This window comes from Centroberyx affinis, unplaced genomic scaffold (genome assembly GCF_046629955.1).
Source record: "Centroberyx affinis isolate AG114_WGS23_722 - 3 ecotype Tasmania unplaced genomic scaffold, CSIRO-AGI_Caff_v1 ptg000395l_1, whole genome shotgun sequence".
Classification (NCBI taxonomy): domain Eukaryota; kingdom Metazoa; phylum Chordata; class Actinopteri; order Beryciformes; family Berycidae; genus Centroberyx; species Centroberyx affinis.
The window spans coordinates 179,366-204,422 of NW_027279063.1; the positions used below are offsets into that span (position 1 = coordinate 179,366).

At 43.7% G+C, this 25,057-nt stretch overlaps 1 protein-coding gene across 5 annotated transcripts in view; it reads right to left on the minus strand.

Annotated features, from left to right (window-relative positions):
- cep112 (centrosomal protein 112) overlaps window positions 1-25,057 on the minus strand; it is a 116,507-nt gene that overhangs the window by 20,196 nt on the left and 71,254 nt on the right. For 4 of the 5 annotated variants that reach the window (XM_071516228.1, XM_071516231.1, XM_071516232.1 and 1 more), the window contains 3 exons: window positions 20,577-20,807; window positions 5,583-5,645; window positions 1,149-1,298 (listed from right to left, as the gene is read on the minus strand). In XM_071516228.1, coding sequence (XP_071372329.1) covers window positions 1,149-1,298; window positions 5,583-5,645; window positions 20,577-20,807 — 444 coding nt within the window. The remainder of the gene's footprint in view (window positions 1-1,148; window positions 1,299-5,582; window positions 5,646-20,576; window positions 20,808-25,057) is intronic. The other variant, XM_071516229.1, reaches the window with a different exon arrangement.

A 25,057-nucleotide genomic window follows, 5' to 3' on the forward strand; every position in this document is an offset into this window, starting at 1 on the left:
TAGATTTTCCCTGATAGCAAAATCTGCAAAATCACAGGATATTTTATTCTATATAGGATATTTTATTCTGCCTCCAAGGGGAGGCTAAATTCTAAACAAAATGAATACTGTTTTATCTATACACATGAGAGAGCCACTATATAAGTTTTACTGTAGGTAGGGCAGTCACTGTCTGGAATATTTTATTGACTATTGTTCTACACATGCAGTTTAATGTTAAAGTAGGCCAGGCTTATAGACCAAAACAAAAGCAGGCGTTAAAACAAAAAGGTGAGAGCTGAAAAAGTGGAAGGAGCAAGGGAGTAGTAATAACTCATAAAAGAGGATGAGAGTAATGATAAAGAAGTAAGGAGTGCAGCAGACAGATTTATAAGCTCCAGCCAGACACAGAGCATACAAGCCACTTAAAGACTATAGAGTTTGCAACTAGTCATAAAAATGACAGAGCCCATGCATAACTATGACTATGTTTCAACAAAAGAAAGGCGACCCGTGTCTAGTCTATAAAAGTCATATCCAGACAAGGAGGGTTTTCTGGGGGTGCAGTTTACCGGCGCCTGCCCTCCTTAAAGTCTGGAGGGTTACAACAGAGACCAGTGACAAAGGAAAGGTAGTGTGTAAAACCGCTAGCAGCCTAGCCCAATGGACTGCTGAATGAAGATGGCTGCCTGTTCAACCCCTCCATTAGAGTCAGTGTAGATGTTCCACAACCGTAGTTTTCTGTACTGGCTAAGAAATGTCAACTTCATATGGTACAACACACATTTTTGCCTCATTATAATTGCTCTCACCTCATGAGGTGATCAGTGTGAAACAGTTTTCTGCTTATTTATTTATTTTTTTAAAGCAGAGCCACTTGTACTAGAACCTTAAACTGGTCTGGGACAGGTCTGTACAACTAATCATGTATAATGGTATATATTGATTTTAGTCTCCACAGTTAATAATTATAGAATACTGGCATATCATGACACTGAAATATTTCACCTCACTTCAAACGCCCGATGTAGTTGTGAAGACTCAAGATGTTAATATAAGATGCAAAAAGTCATCAGATCATCCAGATATGTGACAATAATTGTGATCACAATGCAGTATCTGGCAAAACAACTGTCCAGCAAGGGGTCTGCTAAGTGCCCAAGACTGACCTTGCTGGCCTGATCGGCATGGCGGGTCACGGTCCTCCTCTCCTGGTCCCAGCGAGCGTTGGCCTCCTCCAGCTGCTGCTCCATTGCCTGCTGCAGGCGAACAGCCTCCTCCTTGGAGTCGCACGCCGAAGTCTGCAGCTCCGCAATTAGCTAGGGGTGAGGAGAAGGGAGAAAGAAAGAGAGATGGATGGATGTGGATAATGGATATTTCATTTCTGGTGTGTGCACAAGATTGACAGAAAATCAGCACTAGAGATGGATGAACAGCTGACCAGATGCTGCGTCATCCCCACTGGTCAAGATGGGCGAACAGAGGATTAATTGGCATACTGACAAAATGACCCATCTTTCTCTTAGGAACATTTTTCCAGTGCTGATAGTTGGTTATAAGTTATACGCTTTTTTCCTCATTTTGTTTTGCTTGATAAATGGACTCCCAGAAAGTGTTTAGCGGAGCCGAAAAAGAAATGCAGTTTTGAAAACGACTGACACAGTACCAACATCAAAGTGCTGAGAGAACCTGTTGCCAGATGCAAAATGCAAAACACGTTCACTAAACAAAATGCTGTTCTGATTTGTTCCATTTCACTGGGCTCACAAAGTGACTCGTATCAGATGGAAAAAGCATTTCACATTCGTCATGGATTTGGACGGCAGCAACAATCACCTTGAAACATTGCTTTTCCCAGAGTCTCATATCTTTTTTGAGACCAGACAGAAGAGAGAAATTCAGACTGAGACAGAGAAAGCAGAGAGAGAGAGAGAAAGAGGGGGTAAAAAACTAGACAGGGAGGAAAAAAAACTTCCTTTTTGAAGAGCAGAGTGACTTTGTGTTGGTGAACTTGCGGTGCACACCAAGATGAAAAGGAGCTGCCTTGGCTTTGAAATTCTCCAGTCAAAATTAACATTCTATTTAAGCCACTGTCAGGGAAAGAAGAAGAAGAAAGATGAGAGAGGGAGAAAGAGGGGGAGAGAGAAAGAGAGAGAGAGAGGGAAGGAGAGAGAGAGAGAGAGAGAGAGAGAGAGAGAGGGGGGGGGGGGGGGCAGTGCTGTCGCTAGCTCTGGGCTAGACAGATAATTGTTTACCGTGTGCAAACTCTGGAGGACTAGCCCTGCTAGAATCTGCTCATTGTGTGGGAGTATGGGAGTTAGAGCGGGGCGAGTCAACCACAGGGAGAGAGAGGGAGAGAGACAGGGAGAGAAAGAGAGAGAGAGGGGAAGATGAGAGGGAGATTAGGCTTATTTTGTCAGTGGGAGAGCCACATGAAAGCAACAAATGGCACATTATTATGGGAACATCAGTTCTGGGCGTAATAATTATTTTGCAATATAGATTCCCTGCATCTGCTGGTCTTCAGCCCCGGGGCGGTGGCGGCACGATAAACTAGTGAACTCAGCCGTCTGTCTTGTTATTCCTGTATATACACCGCAGCACCTTTTTCTCTGTCTGATAGCCAGCCAGGGCTTTTTAAGTCTGTAATTGGTCTGGTGAGACTTGTCTATTTTCACAGCCTGCTAGCATCTCTGTTTAGGGCTAAAGGCAGGCTTACCTCCCTGTGAACCTGCAGTAAAAAAGGGGAGAAATGGAATCGGGTCTGATGGTTATTCACCTTTCTGTTTAGGGCACCACTGGGGAAAAGGGTGCTGACTTAAGCTAAGTTACAGTGAAAACACTTCGGAGTGTCACAATCTGGTGGCTGTTAGCTGTCGATTAGTGGGAAACATGTTTAGCCGCCTGAGCAGAGAAATGCTGATGTGCTTGAGACATTAACTGTCTGAACGGCTTTTCCCCTAAATGACATGCACATCATCTATTGCGCTCAAAAGAGTGCCACGAAACTAAGATCGGTGATAAAGTGTCAGCCAGGAAAAAGGTGGATTATGTCCTAATGATGAGCGACTATCAGCTATAACTCTCTATAACATCTACACTTGAACTTTCATTGAACAATAATCAATAGAGATAACAGCCTGAAGTGAAAAAAGTGGAGGCAGGTAAATCAGTGTTTCCAAGCATTATTTAACTACTGATAATGCATCAATGAATAAATACTGTAACAGGGCCTGCTATTTGTACAATATGTGCTTCAGGAGGTCACATGTGAACATTGTTTGTGCTAATGAACCACCAGTGTTGTACTGAGGCACATTTGCATGCGGTGTGAACTTCAACCTCTTTCCTCCAGAATGCGGTGCTTCTCATGCGCTGCACCTCCCCTGGTAAATTCCCTCTACCTCCTACCTACTCCCATGGTAGACGGTAAGGGATAAAGTAATGATCTCCCACCAGTATCACCGCTACCACCCACTGCAGCCTGATCGTTACGAGGGGGGAAGAGAGCACAGCCCTGTTCAGTTCACAGGTCACCAAGGAGGACTACTCACAGCTAGACGCTTAACACACAGGATTGGATTGGAGAGACGCTAATTAGGAGAGCTCCATGCGTGTGTGTGTGTGTGTGTGTGTGTGTGTGTATATGTGTGTGCACGAGAGAGGCAGAGAGAGACAAAGAGAAAGAGGGAATGAGAGAGAGAGAGAGATGCGCGTATGCGTGTGTGTGCATGCACGTAAACATATACGTTTGCGCTGCGTGTCTCTCGTCCCCTCAGGATAATGTATGGCGTGGTATGTTTTTAATTGGGCTATTAGCCATGCGGTTGAGCTCAAGAGCGATGCCCCCTGTCAGACACTGAGGGGTTAACAGCCGGGGTTAGCCTTTGAGGTTCAAAGGCCTCTTGTTTACATTTGACTGAGTTGCCCCAAGGGGAAGGCAACAGAAACCCCTCCGTTCTACCTTTACCTTTGAAAACAAAGCCGCCCGAGCCCACCGACAAATAGGCTGCATTAATCACGCATATTAATATGCTTGCAGAAAAAACCCCACACCTTCTGCATAACCCTTTGTATAACAATACACTTTGACAAAGGTGTTGAATTCTGCGCACAGAGGTTTTCTTTTAACGCCAGAGAGAGTGTTGTTTGTTGAACCTGTGCCAGCTTTGTGTCCCCAAAACAGAGGATTAATCACTTGTTGCTTTGTCTGCGGTGGCGCACCGCACCACTGAAACAGGCGAACATGGCTGAACTTTCGCACAGCGCCCGACTCCTTTTGAAGTCAGCCATTGTGTAACCTAATAAGCTACCGTTTTCTCACAACATCTGCTTGTCAACCCCGCTTTCAACTCTGTGCCTTCGCCAGCCAACCCAAAATGGGGGGATTGAAAGGAGGAGAAGAAAGAAAGAAAAACAACAAAAACCCCTCTTTGAATTGCTTCTTTGGGTAACGAGGTGCAATTATGGCCAAATGATTGTGATATTTTACCCCGCTACATAATCAGGAAGAAAACTCTTTTCTTTTGTAATGTAAACACTACTTAGGGTGTTTTGGTTCTTTTATACCGGCAAGCTAAAAGCTGCCTGAACTCTCTGAGACATTTTGCTGAAAGATAGTGTGTGTACTTGGAAGTTATATTCCTGGCTGGAGAGAACAATTGCCCCGATTTTAAGTGGGCTCAGTCTAAAGAGATGAGCTGTAATGTTAAACATATGGCCTTTGATAGGAAAGGTCGCGACAACGCTACCAGAGGATGCCGTGACAGGGAGAGGAGACACGGGTATGAAGATGGGAAAAAGAAAGGAGACTGGGAAGGACAGAGAAGGAAGGTGTGACAGGCAGCCGGAGAGAGTGAAAGGAAGAGAGGAGGATGGAGGCGAGAAGGCATGAGAGAAAGTAAACAGAGAAAGAAACAGAGCAAGAGCGAGAGTGAGAAACATGACGGGCTCTACCATTGAACCTTTAGCACCTTTAATAAATCCCACACACCATTCCAAATCCAAGCTATAACACAAACGGCACTAAAAATGTGTGAAGCAGATAAAGCCATCTATTGATTAAGGGCAAACATTAGCATTATCTAAAGCTAGAAAACAAACAGCGGAGTCTTTCTCTCTTAGGTATGAAACCTGAAAAACTGGCCTGACTTTTCACAGCTCCTTTTGAGCCGCACAGAGGAAAGCTTTCCAAGCACTCGCCTCTAACGCCTCTGGACGCAGGCATGAAAGAGGGAGGGAGAAAAGAGAGGAGAAAGGAGAAAAGCAAGACAGTAGGGCTTTAGCCATTATTTATGTAACACAGTCCACTGCGTTTTCATATGTAGATTTATTTGTCTGAGCTTTACGCAAACCTCATGCCAGGAATGGAACATGTGTGTATACCTACTTGTGTGTGTGTGTGTGTGCATGTGTGTGTGTATCTGCGTAAGAGGGAGGGTAAAGCAGGAGAGGGCGGGTTGCTGTGTATTCAAGTGTGTGTGTGTGTGTTTCCTCAGCGCTCCCATCTGTACATTTGTGTGTTCTTTCAAGCAGTCCAGTGAAAAAAGGGGAATATAAAGCAAAAGAGAGGGGGAAAAAAGGGGGAAGAGAAAACTGATTACCTGGGCAGACTTGGCAAGCTTCTGACCGTACTCCTTCTCAATCTGCTTCAGCCTGCTGTTGGTCTGCAACAAGAAGGGAAAGGGGAGTGTGAGAAAGAGATACGCAGACAGACGGACAGAGAGAGAGAGAGAGAGAGAGAGAGAGAGAGAGAGAGAGAGAGAGAGAGAGAGAGAGTGTGAGTGAGAGAGAGAGAGAGTGAGAGAGATTGAAACCAACAGTGAGAGAGTTGTGAAATTGAATCTGCCGTTAGGAAGCACACAGAGACCCCCCCTCCACCCGCCCTACCCACGCTTACACTAACTCATACACACACACACTCTCACACACACACACGTTGACCTCTGCCTCTTGGCAGTGTGTCCCCGTGGCGCAGGCCTGTGGCCCCTGGGCACGGCGCCAGGCCCAACGCCCATGTGTGCCAGTAGGCAGCGACGGGCATGGCGCACAGCGGGCACCGCTCCCCTTTGATCCCTTGCCAACGATTCATCACTTAACAGGAAGGGGGGTTGGGGGGAGAATTAAAATGTTGCTGCCAATTAGCTCGGGAGAAAAAAAAGGGAGACCGGGGAAAGCTGGGAGACACAACACGGAGGAGACAGAATGGCAGTGAATGGAGATTGTTGTTAGGAGTTTATTGAGCAGTGCTCGTCTCTTTGTTTTCTGTTGTTCGTCTATGGGAAGCTAGCCAGCTGGAAGCAGACACACTGCGAGTGTCTAATACAAGATCTGTCTCCTTTCAGCTAGCTGTGTTGTGATGCCAGAGTTTCAACGATAGGCTGTACAGTGGAGTGAGATAATTAGGTGTGAAGTGCTGGATTTCATATGGGATGTAAATGGCTGCCTATAAGTATGGTGATGTGCGCTATACAAGGAGTGAAGTAAGAATAAGACTTAAATTAAAGGTGGAAACAGGTCATTATTGGAAAGGCATTCGATAGTTTTGTTTCACTAGATGTTGATCAACTTCAGTTTCATGCTCAAGTCTGAAAGTATAACAACTATATTTTTACATCGTACATATTCTACATTCATTTTTTCTGTGTCTCATTAAGTTCCACTGCTGTTATTTTGTACACCCACGTAATGCAGTAATCCATTCTTTTTTCTCATACTTTTCATTCACACATTCTGCTTAACCTGTTCTAGTGTTGAAATTGACGGTTGCATGTGTTTATATAACCACTTTTATCCTTATTTGTATTCTATTTTTCTTTGCTGTATGCAATTATTATTTGCTGCTACAACGACCCAATTTCCACACGGGGATCATTAAAGTTTCATCTCATGTTACCTCAAGACATCTATGAGAAACAGACGCTCAAAAACTTTCAAAAAACAAAATGTGCCCTGTGCATCTCATGTGGCACTGCAGGTATGAGTGTCTCTCTGTGCCATTGATGTAACAATATACCATCATTTTTCATTGAAAACTATAAACTGTGACAGTGTGTAATGAATCTAATCACTCATGACTGACTCCTTACTAAAATGCAAAAATAACTATAAAACTACCGTGATCCAGGAATTTTGGGGAAAAAATATGTTAAAATGCAGTCAAATTGATTTAAACACACAAACACATGCACAAACCCACAATACACACACACACACACACACACACACACAGCTCGAGTCTCTTCCCCTAATCCTGACAGCCACTGACAGACAGACAACTCACTAACAAACACTGCTTCAGTGAACGCACCCCTCAAAGCCATCAACACCTGAGCTGCGTTTGGACTCTCCACCCCATCCAAACACTTCCTGACAAACACCGCCGTCCGCTCTGAGCGGACACACCTGTCACCACGGAAACACAGAGCCGTCACCACGGATACGGGCCTGTCTTCCTGCGCCAGGACTCTTTGAGTGGCGGCTCAGTCGTCCCTAGGGGCTCTATAGCAGCTGATGAGAGAGGAAGAGACAAAGAAGGGTGTAGAGAGAAAAGGCAAGAGAAAGAGCTGTGTGTGTGTATGTGTGGGAGGGGGCCACAAATGGAGTCTTTTAATGTTTTTCCTACACCTGACACATTTGTTGTCTGCCTTTTTTGCAACCGTTCCATCTTGACTCCAGCTCTGTTAAAGTGACATAGCATTAGCTAGTGATAAATTCTTTTTTTTTTACAATGCATACCTCTACTGCCATTTTGGGAATCTGTAGTCCCCAGCTATTTTTCCATATTTCACTACTGATAATTTGGCTACCAGCGGGAAAACTGCTTCTTGAAAAACACCACGGACATGGAACAATGTATTGCAATCAGAGACAAATCAGCATAGTTCTCAGATTTGATGTCAGTATTTTTGTAGACCATATTTTAAAAATGAAAGCATGCAAAGGTATGTAAGCTCAATAAAGAAAAGGTTTCTACCAAAGTAAAATATCAGAATTAACCATGCAGTTGTTTGCGAGGAAATGAGGTGTATGTGTGACTGTGTGCACTGTACATGTGTGTGCGTGTAACTGTATATGTGTGGATTCATGTGTGTGTGTGTCAATGGAAACATATGGCCATATTGACACACAAACAGGCTCAGATGTTTCATAAAAACATAAAGAGCTTGCTACTAGGCTATTCCTTTTACCTACAGTCACTCAGGGGAATATAGCAGGAAGCATTATACAACATCATACATTATACAGCTCAACCATCTAAATACACATGAAAAATGGCTGGAAATACTGTAGATAAAAATATGGATAGTACATGCAAGGAAAAAATAGCCCAGCAGAACTGAGACAAATACAAAGGGACTATCAGAGCTAAATTAAAAGCCCAGCCAGTCATACGTGCATTTGTGTGTGAGTAAGTGTGTGTGTTTGTGTGTGTGTGTGTGTGTAAGCACTTTCAAACAGACTACCTGTGCCCTGCCAAAGGCATTTTCGTGCTGAAGGCACTTTGAGGCTGTATCAGGCTCTTCAATCGCCTCTTAATCCTAGCGGTGTGGAGTGCGGTTGCTTTGAAGTGTGTGTGTTTGTGCGTGTGCACGGGCACTCGTGTATGTGTGTGTGTGTGTGTGTTAACGAGAGTGGAAGTGGATCTGAAGGCAAGGCATGCACCGCTTACCAGAACTTAATTAATAATCTGCAGTGGGAACCAGGCCAAACGCACACACACACACACACACACACACACACACACACACACACACACACACAGAAAGAACGGCAGGGCACACAAAGGGAGTGGCAGAAAACAGTGTGACAAGTTTCTCTCTCATATGCACACTCACGCACACACACACACACAAGTCACACTTACTCAAACACACACACAAACACACACACACACACACAAACACACACACACACACATACACAGACAATAGACAAACAGGACGCATAAAGGCCAAACACACATGCAGAGTATGATCTATGGCTGTTTGGCAGTGAAATTTGCTCAAGGTGTGCATTCCCATTGTTTGGAATGGACCAATGTATTGTTACTAAAGGAGGAAGAAACCCAAGTAAACATTTCTCAATAGAGTAATGTTGCCAACACATGATCACTTCCGTGTGTTTGTGTATGTGTGTGTACATGTGTGTGTGCGTGCATGTGTCTGTTTCCAGCGGCAGAAAAAAAAAAAAAGTTTATTCAATATATTCTATAGCCCTGGACAGGATATTGCCTCCATATGGCATTTTTGTCCGATATGTTTCCAATCATCTTACATCGCTAAAGAGCAATTTTGGCTTTCAGCGTCATCCTAAAGCTGAACTCTGACAGAAGATATAAAACTACACACATGGAGACATGCTGACACAAGGATGATGTCACTCCACATGGAAAGGACTCGACGTGGTGAGCGACTGACAGGTGAGGAGGTAAAGTGCAGGGGCGTTTTTTATAGGGACAACGAATCGCACACTTTGTTGTTTACGGTTGTTGATAATTTCACCTGGCAAACAACATGCTGCATATTGCACACCAGGGACCCGATTTGCGAGGATCACTTCTTGAGAACACTAAAAAAAAAAACACTAGTGATTTAAAAGAGAAGCTTTTTTCCCACTGATTCACAAAGCCTTCAGTTTTAGTGGCAGCAGGATTTGTAAGCGTTCAAAACAATTCTCTGTTCACTACGCATGTCTCTCATAACAATTTGAGTTCAATTTGCCAGGGAGGGGGAGCTGGGAGATGTTATTTGCTCGTTTGTCTGTAATCATTGCTGTCTTGCTGTGCTTGCCTGTGTATGTGTGTGTGTATGTGTGTGTGTATGTGTGTGTGTGTGCGTGTGTGTGTGAGAGAGAGAGAGAGAGTCAGTGCTGTAATGACAAGAGGCTTTATTTCCATTTCACAGTTTGCCATCACTGCCTGTCAGTAGTGATTCTCTTCATCTCTGCTGCTCACTGTCAGTGCACACATCACACACAGTACAGAAATAATACATCATGGGCACGTACAGGCAAGCACACACAGATAAACATACATCAAACACGCACACAGACACACACACAAACACACACACATAACATACCAAACATGTAGTGATAACACACTCTCAACCAGTCGATGTTTGGCATCAGAAAACCAATTACAACCATTACCATCAATGTGATTGGGTTCAACATCATACTCGCATCATAAGGTCTAGAAAAAAAGTTTGTTTGAGGCTGTGAATACTTAATGGATGGAGCAGCTTGTAGAATCAGGGATTGCTTTAACATAAGTAGGTGGACACACATGAAAACCACTAAAAAGGTGTCTCATTTTCATATTTGTTTCTTAAGACTCCCTCTCTTCCTTCTTCCCTCCCTCTTTTGCTTTTCATTCTGTCCTAGGTCTAATAATAAGGGCTCTGTAGCTAAATGCATGCATGTGTGTGTATATGTGTGTGTGTGTGTGTGTGTGTGTGTGTGTGTGTATGTCGAGGGTGGGGGACGGAGTTGTCCCATGAAAGCATCTGTGTGCAGATTTTGGAGGTGCCGCTCGGTGCGCTTTATCAGTGGCTCTGTGACGGCTATTGATGTCTTAAGAAGGGATGGACCACCTACGGGTCGTTCCATTTGATGACCTTGAGGGGGGTATTTGGCCGGGACAGGGGAGACTGAGGTACAAAGAGCAGCTTACTCCATCAATGGAGGAAGGAGGGGGATTGGACTTGGCCAAAGAAAGCGGATTAATCTAATTTTTTTTTTTATATTTTGGAATTCTACAATCAAAGAATTACAGAGACAATCGAAGGGTTTCATTCCAAAATGCTACATATCTAGTTGAGAAATTTTGCTGCATGAAATTCATCTCTAAATATGCCAAAACCACAAACTCTGTCCTCAAAATAAATAAATAAATAAATAAAATAATAATATAATTATATGCAAAAGGTCTTAAGATGACTCTTAACTTTAATAGTAACCCATAATGTGCATTACTTCCATGACAGCAATGATTTTGTACGAGTAGATGTAAAAAAAAAGGTAGACCTAAAATTTTAGGATGAATTTCATTCATTTCTCTAGTTTTTAGCCTAGTTAGTCTTCGCTCCCCATCCATTCATCTCTCCATCCATCCACTGACCATCTGCCATCAGTGTGTCTATCCATCCATCCATCTACCCGTTCTATTTAAACAGAAACACTGCCTGTCTGACAGGCTGAACGGCTTCATTGAGACGTTTGGATGATTCCGAGTTGACTTAGGGCCTCAACCCAAAAACAGAGCCCAATATCACGGTGTCCTACTTAAAACTCCACTTCAAACCAAAGTGTAATCTATAGCGTGCAACAAGATGGGAGCTGCCTGACGCCATGTTTTAATGCGATTGAGAAAGTGTGTCGCTTCCCTCCCTCCTCTTGGACGACTTCAAAAAGTGAGCAAGGGAGCTGTGTGATGTTTTTTTGGGACGGCAGAGCCTTTACTTTGACTCTTTCATCTGCTGGGTGACTCACTCTCTCTCTCTCTCTCTCTCTATGCCGCCGGGCCCGATGGTGCACTGAGGAAACTAGGAGCCCAGATAGGTCTAGGCATGCGTGCATGCACACACATATACACACAAACACACATGCAACAACATATATTCTTACACAGATACACAAACACCCTCTCTAGTGCATTAAAATGCATTAGATCATGGTTGCGCAGCCACAATCACCGCACACACTGCACTCACCAACAACAGACACGCAAGCGTGTACGCCTCGTTTCACTTTCATTGGTAAAAAATACACAAGATCCTATATTCTAAATCCCCTATACACCAAACATCCTAAACTTCACCTCTCTCTCCCAAAATCAGATTTTCAGCTCTGCCTTCCCCCATCTCTTTCTCTCCCAGTCAGTCTGTCAGTGTGAGGTGAATGTGGGCCCTCTTTGATCATCCCTCTGCCTATGTTTCTCTCCTCCTAGCCTAATCCATGACCGACTGAATAATGTGATTTGGTGTATCTCCAAATGGCAGAGGACCAGCCTAATAAGTTGGCAACGACGGGAGGGCAAGAGAAAAGAACAAGACATGACGATGACAACAACAATAACAACAACCTCGTACCACCATCTTCTGGCTGAGAAAGAGAACAGAACGCTCACCGAGGCTGATAGTACATGTCTTACTGGGTCAGGATCAAAGCTGGTATATGGTGTGGATGGATGGATATGGATATTAATTGTTGTGCTAACGTTGTACCAAAAAAAGCTAAAAAAAAGCTATCTGGATGTATCTGAAGAGTTTTCACCACTGCCGAAGCTCCCTTATTTTCCTGGAGTCTCCTCCTTTAAAAGGATTTCAGTCCTTCCCAATAGTTTTAGTATGACATATTGGTTCAAATGTAAAATCTCCTTGATTTTCGCAACAACTATATTGATATGATCACTGCATGTGCATATTCCACCTCATCGACAGTGTACCTGTCTCAATGAACACACTCACACACACAGGGAGAGAGAGAGAGAGAGAGAGCTAGAGAGAGAGAGAGAGAGCTAGAGAGAGAGAGAGAGAGAGAGAGAGAGAGAGAGAGAGAGAGAGAGAGAGAGAGAGAGAACCCACAGAGCTGAACCCACAACAGAGTCCGCTGTGTCAGTTGGTGCTGAGACTAACTGCTCCTACACAGGGAAACCCTGACCAGGCTCACACCAACACCAATTCGAGTTTACCAAATTATTAAGCCATACAAAGAAACCTATTTGGAACATTGGAATAAAGAAACTAAAAGCCAAAGTAGGTTAGAATGTTATCTGACCCTAAACAGAGAATATAAATTGGCAGAATATCTCTCTACTGTCAGAGATAGAGAGCAGAGACAGATCCTCACCAGGTACAGGCTCAGTGACCACCAATTGGCAATTGAAACAGGAAGATATAAGAAATCATGGCAACCAAAGGACAACAGAACATGTGGTCACTGTTCGACAGGTGAGGTCGAGACGGAGATGCACTTCCTCCTAAAATGTGAAAAATTTAACTCAGCCAGAGAAATCTACTTTAACAAGTTCAACTCCCAAGTCTCCCACTTCAGAGAGCTTGATGATCAATCAAAGCTACAACTTCTACTAGGAGAGGGAAACACAGCAGACCTAGCGGCACAGTTTGTAAAAACTTGCCACAACCTGAGGAACAGTGAGTGACAAATACACTTTTATTTTATTTTATTTATTTATTCATTTATTTATTTCATTTTTCTTTTTTTATTAACATAATCGTAATCTCTCAATATCTTGAAACCCCACATATTTGATATTTCTCTCTTTGAATGTTATACTGCATATAAAATATGTGTAACCCTTGATACCCGCAAACATTAATTCCTTCACATAGTTTACTGATCCTCACTCTGTGATGGAGGCTCTGGGTACAGGAGCTGAACACGCAGCAACCCAGTTCCTCTGTCCAGGCACTGACTCACACACACACACACACACACACACACACACACACACACACACACACACACACACACACACACACACACACACACACCTAGACTGATATTCATCTTGATGCTTTGGCAATATTGTCTGTGAACTTTCATGCCAATAAAGCACATTGAGAGAGAGAGAGAGAGAGAGAGAGGAAGGAAGGGAAGAGGGACACACAGTTGAGTGAGAAATGTGAAGAATAATATGTGAATGTATGTGAAAAGTTCTGTTTTTTTAACTGGATAAGGTGATATTTTGCTGGTTTATGTTTCCTCAGAAACACACACACACACACACACACACACACACAATAATACATGGGAGGGGATGGAATTATTTGTCTGTTACTTAATTTATTTATTTATATTTTTTTGGTATTTCATAATGTTATTGATGATTAATCTCTTGTTACATGCTTTGGCAATATTGTTTGTTTGTGAACTGTCATGCCAGTAAAGCACCTTGAATTGAAAAATTGAAATTGAAATTGAGAGAGAGAGTGTTTCATAAATAACCTAGCAACCAGTATGTTGGCTGTACGCAAATAATTGCTAACTACTATATATAACAAATGGTTCCCCGTTTGTTATATACAGTAGTTAGATGTAGAGATAACTGAAAAAGATTGTCATGGTGTGGGTGTAGGTCCATTCTGTAATACTATATGTCAATAAGGTGACACAGTAAACTCTTGTCTTTAGCCCTAGCCTCTACATCAAAGCACGCAGAGTTTTAGCTTGAGAAGAGTCAGTTAACCTAAAGAAACTGTTGGTTCTTGGCTTTGTTAGTTAGCTAATTTGCTCATAGTGAGACAACAGATGTTAATGTTAATATACAACTACTAGCCACTACTAATGCTAGCTTCTACTAGCTAAGCAACGTTAGTTAGTGTGTAAATCAGATGTTGACCAGATAATATGGTTAGCTAGCTAATAGGCTGAATTTTACCAAAACACAAAATCGATCAGGTGTATCCTTGGTGAAATGATTAGTTCCCATTCAAAAACAGAACAGAAATTAACCATGTCAATTCCATGCTGATTCGGCTGAGTCGTATGTTTAGAAATGCTGTCAGCTGTTCATGGTCATTGTTGCCCAAGAGCGTCAGGACCTCTACTTTGGCCACCAAAGGGGGAGGGTGTGTTACATTATCTGAAAGCTGTCTATAACTGCAGTGCTTCTGTACCGCGCAAACTGTTGGCACTGCTGGTGCAGAGATGGTGGAGAGGTCAAGTGTCAATGTCTTTAGCCAGACGAGAGGAAAAGCCAGCCGCTCATCTTCACAGTCTGCACTCTCTCTATGTGTGTGTTGTCACTGAGTGAACAAAGGAGAGATGAGGTAGATCAAATGTAAGTTTTAAAAGAAGAAGGAGAAGAGATGGAGGCATATGAGTGGAGACACGGGAGAGAAAGCTCTGGTGGATTTTGATCATAGGCCAGTGACGGCACTCAAGCAGTTCAGGGGGGAACGGAATACACTCTTTGGGCGGCCAGACCACGAATAGGAAGAACCTGCCCAAGTTTTTGGCTGTGCAGACACTACTTCCTTGCAGCAAAAAAGCAGAGGCTAGAGAGAAAAAGAGACTCATATGGGATACATAGCAAAACAGTGGCCTTAGCTGTCTAATGTTCAGCCACAGCATGTGTGTGTTTGTGTGTGTGTGTGTAAGCGACTGAGAGAGAGAGTGTGTGAGAGTGTGTGTGTGTGTGTGTTGTGCCTTTCATGTCAAGCTAGTCCTATGGGGCATGGCTGGAGGGTCACTGGTGCTGTGACACAGGAAGCAGTGATTGGCTACTGCAAGGCAAAAAAGCTGCTCTCTCATTGGTTGATGGGTGCCTCCAGGAGGTTTTGTCACACCTGGTTAGTGTCTGATGAAATGCCCTTTCCCTTTGATCTGAAGTGAAAGCAAGCATGCACGTACACATACACACACATATATACACACACACACACACACACACACACACACACACACACACACACACACACGCACATTCCCTCTGTATTACTGGCCTGAGGAATCATCAGCAGGCGTAGGCTGTCTTCCATCACTTGATGTATTACGTATGCGAAAGTGTGGCGGCATTTACACCAGCACTTTAAGAAAGCCATGAGAATGGGGGCAATCAAACGTTCCTACTCTATGCAGTCCACATCTTCAACATGCCAACAAACCAAGCATACACGCATGTGTACACACACACACACACAGGTCAACACAAACAGATAGAGAAAATTTGCACAGCTAATCTCCTCTCGCAGTTCAAAGAGCTGCGCTCCCCAGACTTAGAGCAAATAGGAATTCGAGATTCCAGACCTCATTCACTTCCTATCAAACCTGAAGCCTCCTGATCTTTTGTCTTGCACTATCTCAGATCTCTAGTGTTGACAAGTAGGGAGGGAGTGTGACAATATGCTTGTGTGATCAACAGGGAGTGAGGTGAAGAGGTTCAAATCAAAGAGCTTTTCACAACTACACAAACCTTAAGCTCAAAGTACACAGAACTATATTGAGCACTAATTACAAGTCGTAGATGTCCTGTGATTGATATGCTACAACTGCAAATTCTGGGGATTTACATTTCGAGTCAAATAAAAGGGTGACATAATCATGGCCACCGTGTAGTAGATTTTTGTTTACCAGTGGATATTGTTAACGTTGACATAAAAGCTGGTACTGTGATGATGTATGAGTTTTCTTTAAATCTAGCACAATAAACCTGCTTGGCTAGTGAGCAAACGGAGGAGTGTGTGTGTATGCATGTGTGGTAAGAAACAATGTTCCCACACTTCCTCTAAGCCCAGCCCTGATTTTTGGTAAGGCCAACTCTTTCTAGAAAGCCCTAATGTTCTGGGCTATGCCACAAGTTGAAGGTGGGGGGGAGGGGAGAGGGGAAAGACAGAGGGGTGGTGGAGGTGTGGGGGAGAAAAAGAAAGTTAGATAAGGAGGTGGTGTGGGTGAGAGGCAGGATTCGTGCTCACTGGAGCCCAGAGACGAGGCGTCTTTATCAGGCACAGAGGCGGCTTCACAGGCCCCTCAGTGGAGCACGGAGATTGGGAGGTCTGGGGCTGTGTGCCTGCACTCTCACCCGTGAACACAGCCACACACGCATGAACGTGCCCACGAGCACACACACACACACACACACACACAAGCACACTGCACACACACACACAAAGATAAACTTCAATCGCAACCAGACTAAAACACCCCCCCCCACACACCATCTCCTCAGCCTACCTCCATCACTGTTCTCTTCCTTCTCTCCTCCTTTCTTTTTGGCGCAGCTCAGACGGTATGGAACAATCTTAACGCCTGATCTTATCTGCTCTGATATTCTGTTTCTCATTATTTCATTCCAATAGCTCTGTCTGTCTGCCTCCAAAACATCCCTCCATCCCCCTGTACCCCTCTCTCTCTCTCCCTCTCTGTCTCTCCCTTAAACGCATACGTCTTTGATGAGAATCCATTCATGGATTTAATGGATTTCTCCGGCCTTTTTTCCAGGATCTGGGAGATGTGTTCAAAAAAAAAAAAAAAAAAAAGCTGGCCGGCCCCAGCCTGGCTTCCAAGAGCGCGGCGGACTGCAGAGGACAGCATTTCTGTCTGCATCAAAAGAATGAGAAAATTTCAGCTTACAAAACAGGGAGAACGAGTCAATATGGATCTGAGGCCTGGCTGACTTCAATCCCACATGAAAAAACCAGGGCGAAACGAAATAGTGAAACTTTTCCCTGCCCACTCTGGAGTCAAACTTGGAGACAGATTAGAAAGTAGAAAAAAGGGGGGAAAAAAGTAAAACGGTCAACTTTTGGTGAGTTTTTTTTAGAAGTATGTGTACTTCCAGCTGACAAAAAAAAAATGGACGAAGAAATCATTAATCTCTTTTATAAAAAGTAAAACTAGCACACTGCTGATAGTGTTATCAGCCTGAGTTCGACATTCAGCCTCACTGCTTTGAATCCACTCCAGACTCCCTGACAACTCTGGGTCATAATTTTACTCTGTACACAAAAAGAGGGAAGAGAGGGGAAAATCTGAGCATGCCAAAAAAGACAGAATGACTTATAGCTGCTAAACATCCTTCACGTGTCCAAAAGAAAAAAACACAGATAGGAAAATGCGTGATTTCGTCAAACGAGGATCACCCTGTAATAAACACACTCTTTTGCTCCTATATCTCTCACTCCCTTGACTGGCCCTGGCTCTGTGCACCATATGGAGCCAAAATGGCCGCCTGGGTGCTTTGGAGGTCCCTGCATTCCGGGGCTAATGCTGCGCAGCTGGCGCAGGATGGGCTCTAATGAAAAAGGCTCTCTTTGATGGGCCCTGCCGGGGGATTAGGTTCTGATCAACACCACCTTCAGTCAGCTTCCTGCTAGACCTGCACAGGATTATGGGTGATTTCCCAGGCGTGGGTCCAGTTACTGCGGAGGTGAGGGGAGTAAATATGACATAGAAAGAGAGAGAGAGAGAGATAGTGAACCTCAGAAGTTTTGATAGAAGTACTTCCTGGTTCACCTAGATAGCAAATAGCAAAGGTGGATAATGTATCTAATGAAATGCTTTGGCTTCCCCCTCCATCTTGGCCTGACCCTGAAGTCCAATCCCCTCACCTGTGTGTGCATTTCAAAGCAGTATATTCCACAGCGGCAGGTGGGTTAAAACAAGAGACTTATATATATTTAAGAGGCTGCTATATCTTAAAAAGAGAGGTACTCAAGAGATACAGACCACAACAGCTTTGATCAAGACTTGTAGTTGATAAAACAGAAAAATTTTTGCATATCAAGAAAAAAACCCCAGTAATGCTCGGTTGCTGTAGATGCTGTGAATGCTGTGAACACTGTGACCCTACTCAACTTTCTGTATGAGCAACTGGAAGGTCAAAGAATACATGCTGGGCTTTTATTTGGTGCTCAGGACGGAGCACCTCAATAAGACTGAGCTCTGTGTGTTTGTCAGCTCTGGCGGAGTCTGCAGGTGCTTCTGTGAGGACGTACGCACAGGATTAGCCCCAATGAGACGCTAGATGGCATAGAGATTGGACGTGCGAGCATGTGTATATTTACTGATGCTCTGTGTCAATAACACGCACCCCCTGAACACCTAAAAAACGCTAGCACACTTGTTTTAAGTTAATTTAGAAATTAGATTTCCATTTAATTTGAAAAACGTGACAAGTGACTCTTACAAAATGACTCATAGCAAAAGAATGAAGCAAATTATGTAACTCTCTAGGAGGCAACTAAAGCCCTTTGTAAACAAATAATACTGTTACAGATTGGATCCTCTATGTCAGTGATAGGCAAACGTGCCACGGAGTGCCAAGAACATGCAGGTTTTCATTCCAACCAAACACTACACCAGGTGATTTTATTGATTAGTTCCTCCTCTCTGGTTGAAGATGTGCTAATCAGTGAAATCAGCTGGTGTTGTCTTTAGTTGGAATGAAAACCTGCAGACTGATGATTGCTCCCCATTATAGAGATGATGAACTTCAGATAATGATTTTCCAAAATGGATACATAGCATTTTGAAACAACTCAAACAACTTTTCATTTGTTGATTTTTATTCTGTTTTTGTTACAATACAGGCTCCAATATTTTAACCAACAAATTTCTAGCTCATTTAAATTTAGACAAGACAGGCCATATGTAAGACTTGGAGCTTCATAGACTGCCTTAATCTCACTTTGTGGGGAGAATTTAAGACACTTCCTTCAGACTCAATCACAAAGACTGAAGTTCTCATTTATCCCACTTGATATAAAGTTGCTTAACTATAAGATACACTCTCTACCCGCCACACACACATACACTCCATGGTCATTTAATCTACTGCTCTTTCAATTGTTTTCTTTAATGTGTCATTTATGTTTCTGTATTTTATCTTTTTGTTTATTGTGATTATGCTTTGTGTTGCATGTCTTGCTGTAAACCGATTTTCTTTTCTTTTCCCATTGGGGGGATAAAACTCTTGAACTTGAAAATGCTGGTTTCTAGTTAATGAAAGGTCAATGGTAATATTATCCCTATCTAGGTCTCTCAGCTTATTACAGCAGTATGTGCGTGTGTGTGTACGGGCATGTGCGCATATATGTGTTGCAGTGTGAGTTAAGGAATGATAGACTCACACATCAGGGACAGGCTGCAGCCAAACCACAAACTTCTGCTACAGTGCCAAACCCAGGCTGGCCTCCATCCCTGACAAGACCCTAACCCGTACACACACACACACAGACACACACACACACACACACACAACCAGGTTGCCAGAAAATCTGTTCTCACTGTCACCACTCATGAAAAACGAGTGCTTGATAAAGAAAGCACCATCCACACACAGAGGCCAAGTTCTCTGACAAATGGGTGTGTGTGTGAATGAGAGAGAGAGAGAGAGAGAGAGAGAGAGAGAGAGAGAGAGAGAGAGAGACAGGCCATACATACAGCAGACTAAAAGAGGCTTGATTGTGGGAACAACCATATTACTGAAACAAATCACCTAGATCTAACTCCCATCTGTCTTTGCACTCTGTATCCTAACTCACCCCACCCTCCACCTTCACCTAGGCCTCCCTTGCCTCCCACCTGCCCTCGACCAACAACCTCTCCTGTATGCAGCTCCTTAACACAGCCTTCTCTCTCCCTCCACCTATCTTTTCCTTCCAAACCCAGTGTTTCTCCTATAGGTGCAACAACAGGGGCCACACCGCTGCTCTGACTGCTGCTCCCTGACAACAGATGGTAACAACAAAACCATTTTTAGCCTCCATGGCATGGATGACATGGACATGGATGTTACAGTATCTCTTTATGCTGTAGGAGTGATGTGCAACTGATGAAGGATTTGTGTGATTTTTTTTTATGTAGCCTTAATTTAACTAGGTAGTCCCAGGTTAATCCACATGGGGATTTGGCATATTCTCCACTGCATCTTCAGATGCATAATCTCCACTTTCTCTATTTGCTGGTGTAGAAGAGATGTGCAACCAGTGAATAATTTGTATATTCTGAATGACTCTTTTGAGGGCAATAGGGAATGACGACAATCCACCGTTTCTTTTTGGAAACTCTGACCAGCATGCCATCCCGCTCTGGTCTATTCCCTCTACCCAGCCCTCCATCCCTTCACCCACCTTATCCTGAGCGGCTTCCTTCTCCTGCTGGTGGCTTCTCTCCAGGTCACTGCGGATGCGCTCCATCTCGGTGCGCAGCTGGGCCAGGGACGCCTCATGGTCCTGGGCGGCCTTTTGCTTCTCCTCCTCCCGGAGCAGTGCCACCTCAGTCAGCTGCTGCTTCCGCTGGGCATGGGCCGCCTGGAGCTCCTCACGAAGGCCTGCCACCTGGTCTTCCAAGTCTGAAATGGTCTGGAAAGAGATATGGAGAGAGAAGTATGTGGATAAAGGAGAGTGACATGCGATGTAAACTTTTCTGGTATTGAGATTATTTGACATGACAAATTCAGGCCAACGGATGTTCTGAAAAAGTTTATTGGTACATAAAAAACAACACATTTCGTGTTACTCTTGGATGTGCTTCAGTGTTGACTCCCTTACATTGACCTTTGACATGTGACCTATTTTTTGATCCAAGTCCAATAAAATGGCCATTTTGACTGAAGTGGCTATATTGTAAAAGTATTTAAGATCCATTTTCTCTTTGTCATGTAACCCTTATGAAGGCTTTCTGCCAAAATGTGTTGGTATTTATTTAATAAACATGATTTTTTTTCCATTGTACTTGTTACCAATTCATGCACCTTGGTTGTAAGGTGAGGTAGTGTCAGTTTTGTTTTTCTTGTGAAATATTCCCATTGATATCCATACATTTCTGACACTGAACAATGCATTATCATTGGCTTGGCTCGGTCCCAGGGTCAAGAGACATTTTCTACTGTTTAGAGAATGTCCATGCTGACAGGCCCCAAAATTCAGACATTACTTACAGTAAGCAAGGCTTTGACAATATGCGGTGAGGAGTACACAGTGGGTATTGAAGTTATAGCTTTCGATTGTAAACTAAATTTTTTTGCAGCTCTCTTGGGTACTTTAATGACAGAGCCTAGTAGCCTACAACACGCAAATGACTACATCTGCTTTCACAAACAAACAAAAACAGAAAAGTTTCAAAATATGGAGGCAGAGACAGAGGCATTTTTCAGTAGCCATGATGAGACATTTATTTTGTTCCAGGAACCCATCACCATCCGTCCCTAATAATGACTGTTAGGGGACGTAATGCGGGTGCGAGGGGAGAATCCCACTTCATACCATAGAAACCCCAGGACATCAACTGTCCTGGCCTGGCCCTGCCTAGTCCATTCAGTCCTCAGTAGGAGAGGAAGATAGTGCTTTGCTAGCAGGCAGTAAGCCCTCTAGTGGGTGAGTCATGCAGGCCTGGGCAAGCTGGTGGGCAGGCCCACATCAAAGTAGGTGCATTCCACCAAGGTCAGCCCAGCCCGCCTTAATGAGAGAAATTAACACAAATCAAAGGTCAGTGGCTTAGGAGGCAGTTGGGCACTGCAGCCATGGCTCATTTTCAATGGAGAGAGAGAGAGAGAGAGAGAGAGAGAGCGAGAGAGAGGAGAGATGAGAGAGAAGGAGCGACACAGAGATGAAGACACAAAGAAAGGAAGCAAGGACATATGTAATAGGATGGGAGATTTTCATTTTCAGCGGAGAAAGAGTAATCAGAGGGGGATTGGGAGATATCAATATATATTGATATATATGACAGGGAGGGAGATAGGAGCTAGACTGATAGAGAGAGAGATAATGAAAGAGAGAGAGTGTGTGTCTGTGTGTGAAGAGATGCCTCTGTTAGTTTTACTAAGAGTTTAAATGTGAGAAAGTTTTGCAAACGTATGCTCAAATTTCTCCATTTCCCTCTCTCGTGTGTGTGTGCCAGAGTGTGGGGGCTGCTGAGATGGACTGACCCCTCTCCTGACCTCTTTCTCTTTGAACCGCTCAGCCTTGACTTTGCCTAGAAGAGCCCTTTGATAGTGCTGCCAGAGAGTGTCCACATTACATAGTTGGAATGCTAATGACCACAGCCCCACGGCCTCTAAAACACACCAGAAATAGGATGGTCTGACGCGGGCAACGGAGCTACATCTCAAGAGCTTGGGAAATAAATGTCAGAAAGATTAGATATGTTTGCTGCTCTCTCAAAGCCTCATCGCTTAGCCAGTGTGATGAAGCTCGTTTATGGAGGAAAAAGAGGGGAAAAAGGCTTGAAACTGACTCAAACAGAGCTTTGGGATGAATAAAAGACATAATAAAATGCTGACACATCATTTCTTTCTTACATTTCAAATGCCATTATACCATATAATTTCTCCTAATGCAGCTATAAGGTGCATTACTCCAATATACCCTCTATCTATAAGCTGGAGAGTGTATACAGGATATGATGTGGACCTGTCACACCTGGACGTCAGGAGCTCACTGTCCTGGCCTATTTGTGATGTAACACAGTATATAAAGAACATCAAACACATTGCTTTTATCAATATAATATGATCATTCCCACAACATCAAACAAAAAGCATTCTGGTGTAGTGTAGGTGGTGTTTAGATGTAGCGGTGTTTCACACAGCCCTACCTATATTGCACGTATTCTCTAGCTATTGCACATCCTCATTATTTCCCTGGTTTACTCAGTTTATTTCTTCCTTTGGTCTGCACTGTCTGGTCTGCCTGCTGCCCCCGCCCTCTCCACAAATGCCCGGGCATCCCAGGACAGAGCCATGTTAAGGCAATCAGACGGAAAGTGTCTGAAGTCTTTTTTGGCGGGCACTGGGGAGAATCACAGAGACTTCAAAGGAGTGTCACAAAAACACCCAGATGCCATGGCTCTGTGTTATACTCCCTCCTACAGTGGCACACATTCTCGCACATAGACAGATCCGCTTGTGTACACACAGACACACACGCATACACACACAAACGGACACACATGCCCTAGCTGTCACACACATATGGTGGCACACAGCACATTCAGGGTTAGAAAATGCGAGTGTAAGTGAGTAGAGATAATCAGCTTTGTTCATTAACCGGTTGTGTAACAGCAATAGATAGTCTGGTCAGAACTTATTCATGTCGAATCACGTAAAGATTTATTCCCAAGAAATTCCAACCAAATAATACAAATGGCAACCACTTTTGATTATCCAAAGATGAGTTCAAGATGTATGTGTGGTTCTAACAGAGAATAAAAAGCACAATGAGTACATCCATGTAGTTTTGGCACAACGCTAATAAGGCTAATGGCTAGGCTAATGGCTAACTGGCCAAATTTAACTAAATGAACTACATGGCAGCAATGTCAAGGTCAAAAGAGACTAATTGCTAAGGCTAATCACTAACGCTAACATGCTATGCTAATTAGCCTATACATAGTATGTTCTTCAAGAGCATATATTCAATGCCAAAGGGATAAACAGAACATAACACATTCTTAGTAACATACTCAACAGTTTTAACTTACATTTAGTTGCACGCACACAAACTCCATCAAATCACAAGCAAGTGGACATACAGTATATCCACTCCTGAATATGAAGGAGAGCAAACTGAATAGAAAATGAGTAACAAATTAGCTAAAGTCCAAAAAATAAAAGGGACTGGAGCACACCGATTGATTCACAGCCTTTAATTGTGCAAACAGACTAACGTTTCGACACTACTGTGTCTTCATCAGAGTCAAAGTGGACAAAGACATGAGGCAAACAACCAATTAAGCCAATGAATTATTCATTATCCAATAGATTTGAAACCCTGTTCAACCAATTATCCAATGACAATTGTACACCTGGTCTAGGTTGACTATATATGTTTGCCGGTGTGCTTGGTCCCTTTTGTTTTCTGGACGTTTGCTGTCCTCGAGCTGAGAAGCACCTGATTCAGCCACATTTTGCTGGAAGATGTGCGGAGAACCCTGTTTCAACTAGCTAAAGTCCAAAGTCCCAAACATTGAGTGCACTGATAGGCCAGAGAAGTGGGGTGATGAATGACTGACACTTCCCCAGCAAATGAGGTTCAACCAATTAAGCGTTAATAGACTAAATAGTCTGACAAGAATGGCCAGTAGGGGAAGCTAGACTGCTGGAAAACAGCTGGCCTTTTGTACAGCCGCCCACAAATGTGCTGAGACACATATGTAGTCCTTAAAAAGTCAGCTACGTGTCTATAGGATCGTCAGGAATGGAAGGCAGCTGGATGAATCGAGCCACCGGCCTATGGTAAGTGCTGGTTTTGGTTTTCACTTCCGCTGACCTAACTTTGCTATCTGCTCCTGGAAAGACCTTGGTAATAGTTCCCACTGGCCAAAGCACTCTAGGAGATTGTGGGTCCACAATCATGACAACACTGCTAACGGTGAGGTCCACAGTGTCCTTGTGCCATTTCTGCTGGGCTTGAAGAGCAGGTAGATAGTGGCAAATGAAGCTGCGCCAAAACTGGTCCGCCACAACCATCGTTTACGACTTAGTAGTTCAGATTCCGGGTAAACTACTTGAGGTAATGAGGAGTCCGGCCGCCCCATCAGCAGACAGTTAGGTGTGACCGGATCAGGGTCTGCTATGTCAGAGGACACATATCCAAGTGGCTTAGAGTTG